Source organism: Rhincodon typus, chromosome 8 (assembly GCF_021869965.1).
Source record: "Rhincodon typus isolate 14 chromosome 8, sRhiTyp1.1, whole genome shotgun sequence".
Lineage (NCBI taxonomy): Eukaryota > Metazoa > Chordata > Chondrichthyes > Orectolobiformes > Rhincodontidae > Rhincodon > Rhincodon typus.
Window position 1 is genome coordinate 36,723,756 of NC_063339.1, and position 13,801 is coordinate 36,737,556.

General features: G+C 38.1%; 1 protein-coding gene across 2 annotated transcripts in view; it reads left to right on the forward strand.

The window, feature by feature from the left end:
• The window catches only part of trmt61a (tRNA methyltransferase 61A), a 35,902-nt gene extending 22,301 nt beyond the window's left edge, over positions 1-13,601 (forward strand). For both annotated transcript variants that reach the window (XM_020534686.2, XM_048599734.1), the window contains exons 3-4: positions 7,876-8,142; positions 12,930-13,601. In XM_020534686.2, the coding sequence (XP_020390275.2) occupies positions 7,876-8,142; positions 12,930-13,255 (593 nt within the window). In that variant the 3' untranslated portion in view covers positions 13,256-13,601. The remainder of the gene's footprint in view (positions 1-7,875; positions 8,143-12,929) is intronic.
• Positions 13,602-13,801: the final 200 nt, after the last annotated feature.

The window sequence follows — 13,801 nt, forward strand, 5'->3', positions numbered from 1 at the left end:
CTTCTAAAGATGGTGCTTCCATTAATACTTGGGAGAGCAGGAATGGTTAGTATTGCTCTCAGCCATTTTTTTTAATGAAAAACTCCTGAAAGCTGTGGTCTCAGATAGTGGTTGGGAGCTGAAATCTACAACTTGATGGGTCTCTTCACCTGGAAGAGATGACTTTGGGATTGTCTACAAATACCCGGTTGAAGCTTTATATGGTATCAAGAAAGCATTTTTTTCATAGGTATTTCAAACCTAGAAAATACTATTGTATAGATACCATTTTCTTGTAAATGTCTTTCTTAATTCAATTATGTCACCAGCATTATTTCTAGGACTAAATACTCCGCTTAGTGAAGGTGACAGTTGAGGGATTTCCAAACACAATATGAAAATTTTAATTGGTTTGCTGTTTTTTTTTCTTTTTAACTGTTGATATCTTTTAAACAAATATTGTAATGATGACAATGTGGCCATGGACTTCACAACATCATTCCTATTGTGTGTACAAGTTATGTATGGTATTTCCAAGACTAAATCACTGTGGTAGACCTTTCGAGGCTTTGATTTTATAAAATGGCAGGCCAAGTAATAACGGCATGATGATGCAATTTTTTGTTTTGGTTACAATGAGTTCCTATTCCTTCAATGGCTAAGAACTGACAAACGGTTTGGTATTTGTTTTGGTTCTAGGCAAAATATTTTATTAAAGATAATACTCTCTTTGCAGGACTGTTTTATGTAATTATTTGTCACATTTTGCTCAAGTACATTTCCTGCACTTTACACCTGCATAAATGGAGCTGTTCAGAGTTCAGGATGCATTTTAGGCTAAGCATTTCTCCAATTTGTTGCCTACATACACTTTGTTATTTTCTATACTATAGACACTAGTATTTTACCAGCAACTGACCAGTAACATAGCTATAATTGTCTCATTTTGAAGAGATTTCATTTGACACTCTTCAGGCCCTTAATATGATCTGTCATGCCACAGAATTTTGAAAAGTTATATCTGGCCTGCATGATTTCTTACCCTGTTTCCTCCCTGATCCTTCCATTCTAAGGATCCACAAATGTAAACCATAAGAGTTCATTGGATAGGTTTACCTATTGGCTGGGCGACTCATTTGTACCATTTCTTATGAATAGTAGTGTGTAGTTGTTGTAAAATGTTCTAATGATTCTGTCATCCTAATAAGTATTTACTATGAGAAAACTTACACTACCTGCTTTATTTGGAATCCTAGAATGATTACCATTTGACCTGTTGTGTCTATGCCGGGTCTCTGCAAGAGTAGCTCACTTTTGCATTCCTTCACCTTGTACAATTGTAGAATGTTGTATATCTGCTCGTGTTTTTTGCCCCAAGCTTGCCTGCATCATTTCTTGTCTTACAACTAATATGCATATTGAAAGCCTCTTATTGCCTTTTTATTTTTCCTAATTGCTTTTACTTTGTCTAATCTCACAGTTTGTATCTTTTCCACATTTCTGACATTCATTTATATTATTGCCCCTATATGTACTAGCTAATTTGTTTTAAGTTCCAAACTTCATGCTAACCTTTACATTCAATTTTTATCCTACTGAATCCTACTTAATTTGCAGCTAATTTTCTGTCTGCTTATCAATTCCATCGTTGATAAATAATATTACTTCATATCAGTCTAGGGATGGTCTCTTGCCTTACTTTATTTTCCTCCTAGTAAAATGACTTTGTCTTCAACATTTTAGTTTTCACACTGAAACTGTTGTGTTCACGAATGTTGACAGAAGTGTCCTGATGATTTCTTTTCTGATGTAGAAAAAATTGTAGTTAAAATGCATTTGGATTTGTTTTCTCTGTTGTCATGGCTTGTCCAAGTCCCAAGTCAGCTTTCAATTTAACCCACTTGGGTTTAGTTTTTCTTCAGCAGAGCTTGATGCTTAAGAATTGTACTATTTACTCCAGGTGCTGAGTCAATGTTATCCATTAGAACACCACTGGGATTATTTTCGAATTCTACTAAATGTTTCCGTAGGCAATAGTTAAAGTTCCAGCGCCTGTTAATCAACAACTGTACTTGCATAATAATTCTGTTAACTTTTTTATTCGTTCACGTAATGAGGGTGTCACTGGCTAGGCCAGCATTTATTGCCTATCCCTAATTGCCCAGAGGACAGTTAAGAGTCAGGCACATTGTTGTAGGTCTGGAGTCACATAGAGGCCAGACTGGGTATGAAATATTAGTTTCTCTCCTTGAAGGACATTAGTGAACCAGATGGGTTTTTCCAACAATCAGCAATGGATTCATGGTCATCATTAGATTCTTAATTCCAGATTTTTATTCAATTCAAATTCCACCGTCTGCCGTGACATGATTCAAACCTGGGTACCCAGTATATTACCTGGATTTTGGGATTAACAGTCCAGCAATAATACCACTAGGCCATTACCTCCCCCCTAGTAATGAAATACATCAGGTTGGCAATTTTCTTTCCATAAGTCCTGCAATTTGATGGTGATGCAGTAAATTGAGTCCTTGCAGCAAGCAGATTAATATTGATCAAACTTTCCCTTTTCTGACCACTATGCCCAACACTGTTGACCAGTTTGGCAGGCTTATCTAGCTTACCTCACCTTTGATAATTGCATAGGGTGACGTTGGCCAACTTTATGGTGTGAGAAATTGATCATCAAGGAAAATATGTAAAAGTTCAGTATTTAATAACAAAAACTAGTCTTCCTGATTTATTGGTCAGAAGTCACATGACACCAGGTCAGAGGTTTATTTGAAAACCTTAGCTTACGGGGCACAGCACCTTCTTCAGGTGAGGTGTATTTTTCACACATCTCCTGATGGCTTGAGCATACATATCAAGCCCAGGGCAGCGGCCTTCTGGAGGGGCCCAATTCAACTCTTTTTTTTTTGGTCACTGCACTGTGGATCTCTCTGTCGACTTCCAGTTCGATTGTCTCATTGGGCTCACTGCTGACATCTTTGCGTTTGTGGAAGAATTCCCAGAGCCTCATTCACCTGATGAATTTCTCTGTGTCTGCTGCGAGACCAGTGGGGTACATTTTGGTGGTGGGGCAGAAATTGACCCCTTGGCTGAGATTTCATCCAGTTGAAGGGTGTGGTCAGATAAGTTGACGATGGATTTCCCTGTGGTGGTTCTACTTTCAACCATGGTACCAGGGGAGGCTTGTTTACTGCTGGTGGTGATGCCAAGTTTCTCCAGTTTCTAGTTCTTGGTGTCCGTGTAGGTGGTGTAGTTCCATTGCCTCGTCTGCATGGCAGTGTCTCGTAGCTGTTCCTGAGCGCAAGTCCAATGAACTGGAACAGTCAACAGAGAGATCCGTGGTGCAGTGACCAAAGAAGAAAGTGTTGAACTGGACCCCTCCAGAAGGCCGCTGCCCTAGGCTCGATATGTATGCTGAAGCCATCAGGAGATGCGATAAAAATACACTTCACCTAGCGAAGAGGCAGTGCCTTCAAATAAGCCTGTTGGACTGTAACCTGATGTTGTGTGACTTCTGAATTTGTCCACCCCAATCCAACGCCGGCACCTCCACATCTTGATGTAGTGGTGTTAGTAGTATCTAGTTTCTGTTCAGCGCAATCTTGGTAGGCAAAGGATCTGATGCTATGTTGTATTGGTTTTTGTTCTTTATAAGGTTAACCATAAAGCTTTGACTTCCTTCTCTACTGCTGTTGCTGCAAAGTTTTTGCCAATTTTCACGAGGTGCTTTGCTCTGTTAAAATGGCTAAACAGAAGAATGATTGCATTTTTGTTGTTTGTTGGACTAGTTTACTTTCATTACTTCACTCAAAACAATTTAAAACTGCTTTTTTTTAAATAGGAGACAGTATCTAATTGGAGAGTTTGCTAGCTTACTTCTACTGGCAAATGATCCACAGTTTACTTCTGGTTTTATTGCATGGAAATAGAGAAGTTCCACATACTTTCTAGTGCAGAGTGCCATCTACTTTTAAGCTCTTAAGCGCTAAAATACAAAGAGCTACTTTTTCTTCCTTTCCAGGGGAAAGATGTAATGGCTTAGTGAGGCCATATGTTAGTCCAGTGCATTGTGTCTTTAAAACCAAAGAGCTAACTGCAGTAATAGGTCATTCACCCCATTGTGTCCAAGCTTGCCCTTTACTAAAGGAATCCATAAGTAATGACGCTATTCTGCTCTCTGCACAGAATACTGCAATGATAAGTACCACAATGTATAATTAATCCACATTTCTCTTAAATCTATGGGATGATAGTTCAACCAAGTAACTAGTTGTTACTTTTCTGCACGTGAAAATATGTGAGAACATCTGAAGTTTTAGTACAGAATTTGGTCACTTTTGAGCATGGGAATTCAACCTGATGAAACACTAAACTGAAATGAAAGCATTTTCCTGCAGCAAGAAACATTGAAAGAAGCAGCAATAACGGCTCTGTGAACAACTAACTCGCAAGTGCTTTTATTGTTTGAGAGAAGTAGGATATAATCAAAAGGAAAGCAATTATTTAATTTGTCAGCAGCACATGTCAAATTCAATTAAATATATTGTACATCACAATTAGGAAACATTAGTTCAAAATTAAGAAAAAAATCTGTTTCAAAAATCTAAATGTACTGACAAATAGATTCTATTTTAATTCAAGACTGCATTGCAGGTATTCAAAAATATCTCAGTTGTCATGGCTGTTGGTTTAATTTCACCACAAGTTGCTCTGACAAGGTGCAGAGATTAAATATGTAAGCATTTGGCCACTGTCCTTTCTTCAAGCACCTGCATAATTCCAGGGCAGAATCTACAGATTTGACTACAAGATCACTCATGCATCCAAGTGCCAATTCAACCTGCATATCTGTCTGCAGAATAGGGTTTTGTATCGCGACGTTTAGTAACATGATTAGGAAGGAAAAACCTTGTGCCTAAGGTTGGCTGATTATGTAAACGTATGTAAGCAAATGTGATGTCAGGGTTTTTTTTAGCTTGATCATGTGATCCTACTGGAGATATGCTCAAGTGGTGCTCACAGATGGTGCTTTCAGAAGCAGCTGACTTAATATATGAATATAAATGAGGAGAAGCTCCTCATGTTTTGGGTTGAGCTTTTGAGTAGATTTTGAAATAAGGCATGGTTTAGTATAAACTGGATTTTTTGAGATTCTGTTTAGTATAATATTTTACAGATGTTGAATTTGCATGAACTACTTGATGTTTACCTGGCCAGGTTTTATTTTTGTGTGGCCCTAATTAATCCTATGTTATGTCATGTCTAAAAGAGATATTTTAAGGAACTGCAGAGTATTAGCGAGGGAACTTCAGAGCTCAGACCTGGACTGCTAAAGGCAGACCTACAAATCTTAGAGCAGATAAAACCGAGGTTGCTCAAGAGTTAGATTTGGCATGGATATCTTGATGTGTTGTGGGAGTGGAGCACATTAGAGATTGGGTGGGGTAAAGCCACAGACAGGACTAAAACCAAGAATCTTGAAATGTAGGCACTGTCTGGAAGTGTGCTAATGTAGATTATGAAATAGCAGTGGTGATGGTGAACATGACTTGCTGTAAGTAAGGATATCATCATAGAAATCATAGAAACCCTACAGTGTGGAAACAGACCGTTCGGCCCAACAAGTCCACACCACCCCTCCAAAGAGCATCCTGCCCTGACCCACTCCCCTACCCATACATTTCCCTTGTCTGACCCACCTAACCTAAACACCCCTAGGCAATTTAGCATGGCCAATCCACCTCCCCTGCAGATCTTTGGACCGTGGGAGGAAACCCACGCAGACACAGGGAGAATGTGCAAACTCCACACAGACTGTCGCCCGAGGCCGGAATCAAACCCTGGCCCTGTGAGGCAGCAGTACTAACCACTGAGTCACCGTGGATGGATAAATTTTGCCATAGGTACTACAAAACATTGAATGAAAGCATATGACTGGATCATTCCTTTTTCCACAAGGAGAAAATGTGGGTTCTTTTTGCCTTATTTACACTAACCAGAATGCCAGCTGTTGTCAGTATTGCACAGAAGTGCATCTTACTGAAACATTGTACATTTTTTACAAATCACGCGTTTTATAGTTTAGCACCGACACAAGTGTTTCAGATCCACTGGAGTTCTAAACATTTTTAAGCTGGTTTGTTATGAATAATTATTCAAATGTGGTGTCAAGTGTGCATCTGGATTTGTGACTATTATGTTCACTACAAGAATAATTACACAGTTCCTGTGATACATTTCCAATTTGTTTCTGAATGGATTATTTTTACTGAAACTTCAAACATCTGCAACAGTCTTGAACTTCATTCATGCACTGATTTCCATTTCAATAGTAGGTTGTGAATCAACATTGTATTCTTGGCAGTAAGGAGAACAAAGGGTCTTAACTTGAGGTTCACAAGATGCAACAAGTGAGCATTAACTAGAATTTCTGAAAGTTGTAACAATACTGGGAAAACGTATATTCTGCACCTGCTGCTACTTTATCATTAGTCTCCCAGCTTGAACAGCCTAAACCAAACCCCTGCCTGTCATTTTCAAATTGCAATTGATTTTAAATAGGACTGTTTGGGGAGTTAGGGCTCCTGGTTTCTGTTACATCACTGATGATAATCCCAAAGTAAATCTGAAAGGTTCACTAATACTACCAGCCATAAAGGCCCACTTTTACTGCGTTTCAGTATATCTTGTTGTTAAAGGCCTTCCTTTACCCCATATGGTCGTGGTATTTACCACTGCCTGAAGAATATTATCATTTTTTTTAAAACTTCATTGCATCCTAAAAATAATGCACTGAGAGATTTAAAGGATAAAGAATATCCAGCAGACTCTAGCTATAGAGGTATTTGAAAGATAAGCCAAGTATTTTACAAGAATTAGTGGCTGAGGAGACGTGGCTGTGAGCAGAAGAAACTGGAGGGGGACAACGACAAACGAGTATTCCAGAATATTTATCTAATATGATGGATAATGTTGGTGTGGCATGGAGAGAGACCTTAAAATATGAATGAGATGGTAAATAGTTAGGACAGTAAAAGCTCCTGTCCAAGGAAAATATTGAGAAGATGAAATAAATATGGGAAGGGGTAGAAAAATGAATCATAGGTACAGGACTAAAATTAGAACTAAATTGCTGAAAATCTCGTGAAAACGGCAGTTTCACGAGCAGTAAAAGAGAGTCCGCTACCAGATGCAGAAACTATCCTTGCCCCTCGCAGTCAAACTGTAATTCTAATCATCTACATCCAGTATGTTCACCTTTTCTCTTCCGATGAGTTCAACTCCTAATCTGCAACCTTCTCTGTAAATAAACTAAATTCAATCTGAAGGTACTGAAGCAAATCTTCAGACCAGAGTACTCAACAAAAGAAAAATGTTTTGAGTTCAGCTTGTAGAGGTTGCAAACATTCCAAAATGTCTGTTTACACTCCATTTAAATTGGAATTTACTACCCATCCCTAGGTGACTTGCGAAAATGCTGATTTAGTTATGCCCAATTCAGGCTGATTAAACCCAGCAATTCATTCCTATAATTGATATAGGTGCAGCTTACGCACTGAGATACATCATCTTTCACCATCCCAGGCAAGTTACACATTCAAATATAGCATAAAAAGCAGAACCATAAGCCATTTTATCCATACTGTCGTGAATTTTTTGTTTCTACATGGTCATGTTGTTAAGTCTTTACCCTACCTGGGAGGGAAAAAGCCTTCTCGGAACATAGTCATACAGCACGGATACCTATCAGCTGTCTCTTTCATCACTGTCTTTTCCCTTCTTATTGCTAGGATTCCATTATTCAATTCTGCAAAGTATTTTTGTTATGAGGTGAAGTTTTCTTTTAGATTAAAAACAGGACCATACATTTTTATTATGTTGCAGGTACAGGCAGTGGTTCTCTTTCTCATGCTATCATTCGGACCATCGCACCAACAGGACGGCTGTATACTGTCGAGTTTCATAAACAACGAGCAGAAAAAGCTGAAGAGGAATTTTGCGATCATAAGATAGATCATTTGGTGACAGTGAAAAACCAAGATGTTTGTAAGGAAGGTTTTGGAGTTGTCAATGTTGCAGATGCTGTATTTCTGGACATCCCATCACCTTGGGAAGCTGTAAAATATGCAAAATCTGCCCTGAAAGCAGAAGGTAAGAGAACAGGGAATCAAATAATCTTACAGATTTATTACTATTTAACAGTTCTTTACTTCATTTCCAAAATGTTTGTTTACACTCCATTTAAATGCTTTAAAATATTTATTTAAAATATATAATATGTGATAGGTCACGTGATTTTAAATGCCTATGTATTTTCTATAAATATATCAAATGAATTCCTTTTTCCTGATGGTCAGCTGTTTGCCAAGGAGGTGCCTTGTGGCTGACAAAAAGGATTCGGAAAATTAACCAGGCGTTGAAATGGAGGTGTTTGGTGAAGAGTCAGAGGTCAGATCCAAAATCAGTTCCAGATTTATTTTTCTGCCTCTTGTCCTGCACATCCTCAGTTTATAATATTTGTTGTTTCTCATTCTCTCGCTCATTTTCCATGTCTTTTAGGGGAGATGGTGGTGGTGGAAATGTTGCTGGGCCTGTAAGCCGGAGGTTTAGGCTAATGCTCTGGGGACATGGCTTCAAATCCCATCATGGCAATTTAATGAATATGTCATGAATTGAAATCTAATCTCAGTAATGTCAACCTTGAAACTAAAATAAACTCCAATTATTCATTCATTATTTTGTTAAACGAAGACTACAGTCCTTACCCAGTCTGGCCTACATGTGATAACAGACTCCCCTTCTGAAATGGCCTAACAAGGCCACTCAGTTTAAGGCCAATTTGGGTCATGCCACAAATGCTGGCCTTGCCAGCAGCACTTATGCCCTTTGAGATAATTTAGTAAAGGAGCAATGTGAGCCCCCTGAAAACTGCTAATGCTGAAATAGTCGATGAAAATAGGGAAATTATGGTGAATAGTCAGAAGACTAATGAGTAGTTCCATGAGCATCTCTGCCCTCTTTTGTGGGGTTCACGGTTAGACCTTTTGCTGAAATCTTCAGCTGAAGGTGACAAGTGGGGTGATCTGCCTTCTCCTAAGGCCCATCCAGGTCATGAATCCAGCCAATTCAGTTCATCTGCATAATATTAAGAAGCAGTTGGACAGAGCAATTATATTCTCCAGTAAATTCTGTTTTGCATATTCACTGTCATTTTGAGTAAAATAATTCCAATTGAGTGAGTTTATTTCAACTCCTGAAGAATTACTGTGCTTCTACAGAAGAGTTAAATTTAAAATGGTGTCAGAATGCAAGTGTGCATTACCATCATGCCAAATGAGACTGACTTCAAACAGATCTAACAGCTCAAAACTGGATATTCATGTGGGTCTGTGGGCTGTATCAACAGTGGAATTGTATTGAACCACAATCTTTAAAAGAAACTCATCAAATTAATATCACCAAAATAACTGTAATGAAGAAAGCATTAACGGGTGACATTCCCCAGGATTTGAGGGCCTTCATTAAGCCAGAAGATCAAGAAACTTGACATGAACCAGGACAAAGCAGCCCACTTGATTGGCACCACATCCTCAAATTTACTTTTGAATTTCAATATACGCGGAAATAGTTCCCAGTAGACTCTCTGATTATCAACCACTGAATGCAAGCAGCCCATTTGCCTTGATTTGAATAGTTTCTGATTTGAATGCCCTTGCCGCTTTCTTTAATATTATTGTATTTATTTTTTCTATGAATTGTGAATACCTTTGAGTTCCTCCTGGAGGTTGGGAGGGTCAAACAACCATTTTTCTTATATTTGTGGGCAAGTATTTGGTGGTTTACATGGTATGTCCAGGTAAGTGATTCAAAATGACTTAGATATTATCAAATTAAGTTTTCCACCTATTAGCTGTAAACATGTAGAATATTTAAATCCTGATTTCAAGTCCTTGGAGTTTGTGGGAATTGGTAGGAGTTCAAGGTCCTCGTTTCCCACAGTTTTCTTTCGAATCTGAGTTGCGAGGTGAAAATTTTGGTGGCTGAATTCAAAGTGTGAATTTCATCCGAAGGCCATCTAATTTCCTTTCTCCCATATATTTTATGATTGACTTGTGCTAGAAGTAGTGAAAAGTTATTTGAATCTGGCTTAATTGTGTTAATGGGCAACAATTTGCTACAATTACTATGTACAGTACATCAGAGAAATTGTATCATTTAAAAATAGAATTCTGCATTAGTTGTAAATTTCTGCCATTTGTTAGATCCTGTAATTTCCAGAATTGCCAGAACAGATTCTTTGATTATAGTCAGTGGGTTTAAGAATACTATCTATTTTCGAATGTAATTTATGATTATAATGCAGACTTTACCGAAGCAACTGATGACAGCAGGCAAATCTTATCTAGGGTCATGGTTGCTGTTGAATTCTGTTGAGCTGAGCAAAATATGATTTTGAAACATTTACCCTGCAGCAATTCTTTCAGTTCACAAAAGGAATAAGTATTTTAACTTGATTAGCTTTGCCAACATTTTGCTGCAATTTTCTTGCTTACTGGTACTTAAGTTTAGTAAAATTACATTCATTTTGAATAAGTAATCCATATGGGATCTCTGTCTCCAGCTGAGGATTTTATTTTACTCTATCCTCACTGATGATCCTTCATTTCATTTAGGATTGACTTCGTAAGTAACCTCTCTTATCAGCCACCCAAAGAGTGACTTTGAACTCAGACAGATAAAAAAAATGTTTAGCAAAGGATGTAGAACCTTGATGGTTATTCCTACAATTAGTACCCTTCTTTCTCAATATTGCTGCTTTAAAATATAAAATGTTAAATTTAGTTAGTAGAAAGCATCAAATCAATATGCACTTCACTTCAAATGTTAACAGCCTGGGCAAAAATATTATTTTAATCAAATTGTTGGATTGCTGTATAGAATGTATAAACTACATGGGAAAAATAATGAGAAGTACAAATGCAAAGAGACTGAAAAGATTTGTTATTGACAATGCCTTCATTAACATTTCATTCTGTATATTAGTGATTTTGAAGGGAGTTGCTCAAACAAGATTACAGATTGTTTTTAGGATTTGCAGTAAGTTTCAATGTGTAGGAGTAGAAATATCCCAAAAGACATAAGCTGATTGAGTGAGTTTAACAATGATGAATGGCATTCAGTGTGTGGATCTGAATGACAAATGGGAATAATTTCAGTGAGGAGAGACTAAGAGTTGTGGAATAGCAAGGGTTTTGGGTACCCATGTTACAGTGCAGAAAACAGAAAGGCTATTGGCATCAAAGAGGTTATAATATAAAGGTAAGTAAGTGATACTTCATTGAGAGTCATAGAGCTGTACAGCATGGAAACAGACCCTTTGGTCCAACTTGTCCATGCTGACCAGATATCCTAAATTAATCTAGCCCCATTTGCCAGCATTTGGCCCATATCCCTCTTAAACCCTTCCTATTCATATATCCATCCAGATGCCTTTTTAAATGTAGTAATTGTACCAGCCTCCATCACTTCCTCTGGCAGCTCCTTCCATACACAAACACACCACCCTCTGCATGAAAAAGTTGCCCCTTAGGCCCCTTTTAAATCTTTCCCCTCTTACCTTAAATCTATGCTTTCCAGTTTTGGACTCCCCCATCCCAGGGAAAAGACCTTGACTATTTTCCCTATTCATGCCCCTCCTGATTTTATAAACTTCTTTAAGATCACCCCTCAGCCTCTGACGCTCTAGGGAAAATAGCCCCAGCCCAGCTCAAACCCTCCAACCCTGGTAACGTCCTTGTAAATTTTTTCTGAACCCTTTCAAGTTTCACAACATCCTTCCTATAGCAGGGAGACTAGATTTTGCACACATTATTCCAAAAGTGGCCTAACCAATGTCCTGTATAGCTGCAACATGACCTCCCAACTCCTATACTCAATGCACTGACCAATAAAGGCGAGCATACCAAAATGCCGTCTTCACTATCCTGTCTATCTGGGACTCCACTTTCATGGAACTAAGAATCCGCACTCCAAAGTCTCTTCGTTCAGCAACACTCCCCAGGACCTTACCATTAATGGCGCGCCCTGATTTGCCTTTCCAAAATGCAGCACCTCCCATCTATCTAGATTAAACTCCATCTGTAACTCCTTGACCCATTGGCCCATTTGGTTACAGATCTTTGGTTAGATCCTAACTGGAGTAATACTTTCAGATTCTGTCTAAATATTTTGATTTCTGCATTTCTTAAGTTCCTAATGAGTGGCAAATATTCTTGAACAAGTTTCTGTTTTTACATTTGAGGAAGATAAGTTGCCTCATTGTCCTTTTCCATAGGACTTTGATTCAGCTCACTGTGAAAATAGTATTGACTGTGGACGGTTTAATATGCCAATACACCTTTGATTTTATTTTAGAGTGCAGTATGCCATGTAATCCTGTTAGATAGTGAGTGGATTTTAAAGTCACTTATGGTCTTTCCTACTACTCCTGTTTTGGTCCCATCATATGGCTATGTTCAAAATATGTGCTAGGCCACCATCAAATCTACAAAACATTTTGATATTTTTCAAGATTAATTTGCATTTGTAATTTTTAATTCATTCCACTATATCAGGTTTTCACCTCTACAGAAGGAGAGGACCTTAGGGATGAGAGAAAGAAAAGGGTCGTGATCATGGTCATGTAGAATTGAACATAATGATTGTAGTCAGTCTATAGGAATTAAAGATGGAGATGCTGAAAAGATGAGAATGCAAGGGGTGGATTAAACATTGAGGAAAAGGACAAATGAGAAATGAATGAACGAAAGGATAAAGAACAACTCAAATGCTTTAAAACTAAAATAGAAAGGAAGAGTGAATTAATTTTGTTTGCAATGGATAAAATGGATGCATGCAATGTTTTAACTTTTAATCTCAAAATGTCCTTTTTAATACAGGTGGAAGGATCTGTTCTTTCTCTCCCTGTATTGAGCAAGTACAGCGCACCTGCCTAGCTATGACTGACCAAGACTTCATGGATATTAATACTTTTGAAATTCTTCTCCGTGTGTATGATGTTAGGACTGTGAGTCTGCAGCTCCCTGACCTTGGTGTAGGAGACACAAATAACCAGGACACACTGACTGACAAGAAGAACCAATCAAAGGAAGACAGCTGGAGAGATTCACAACAGGGAACTACACAGTTTAAAAGTGGTGCACCTCTAAGAGAGATGGCAGGTCATACAGGATATTTGACTTTCGCTACAAAATATCTCTCATAAGCACCAAGTAATGTTATTTTGATCATTTTATTTTCTTCCAAAAAAGCTTGAATCTGGAATCCAATTCCACAAGGAGTTGCATTTATCAGGAGCTGTTCCAATGAGCCAAAAATGGTGGCAAACTCTTAACCTTTTATTTTGTTTTGCAAAAACTGTCAGAGAAACAGCAGTGAATTGAATGCAAAATCAGAACATGGGCTGTAAATGGAATGAACCAATGGGCTCTAAACCACTTACAAATTCCATATGGGCAAGCTGCACTGGCTTTCCATCATCTGTCCTTGATTTCTTTGGTTGATTTTTTAATTTAACTAATTTTCTAATAAATACTTTATATCCAAGGATATTAAGTGACTTTTCTTTACATACTGGTATGATCTGATGTAGAAGTGCCGGTGTTGAACTTGGGTGGACAAGGTCAGTAATCGCACGACACCAGCTTATAGTCCAACAGAACCTTTCAAAGCCTCACTCCTTCTCCAGGTGTTAGTGAGAGAGGTAGTATCAGACACAGAATTTATAAGTAAAAGATCAAAGGGTCACACC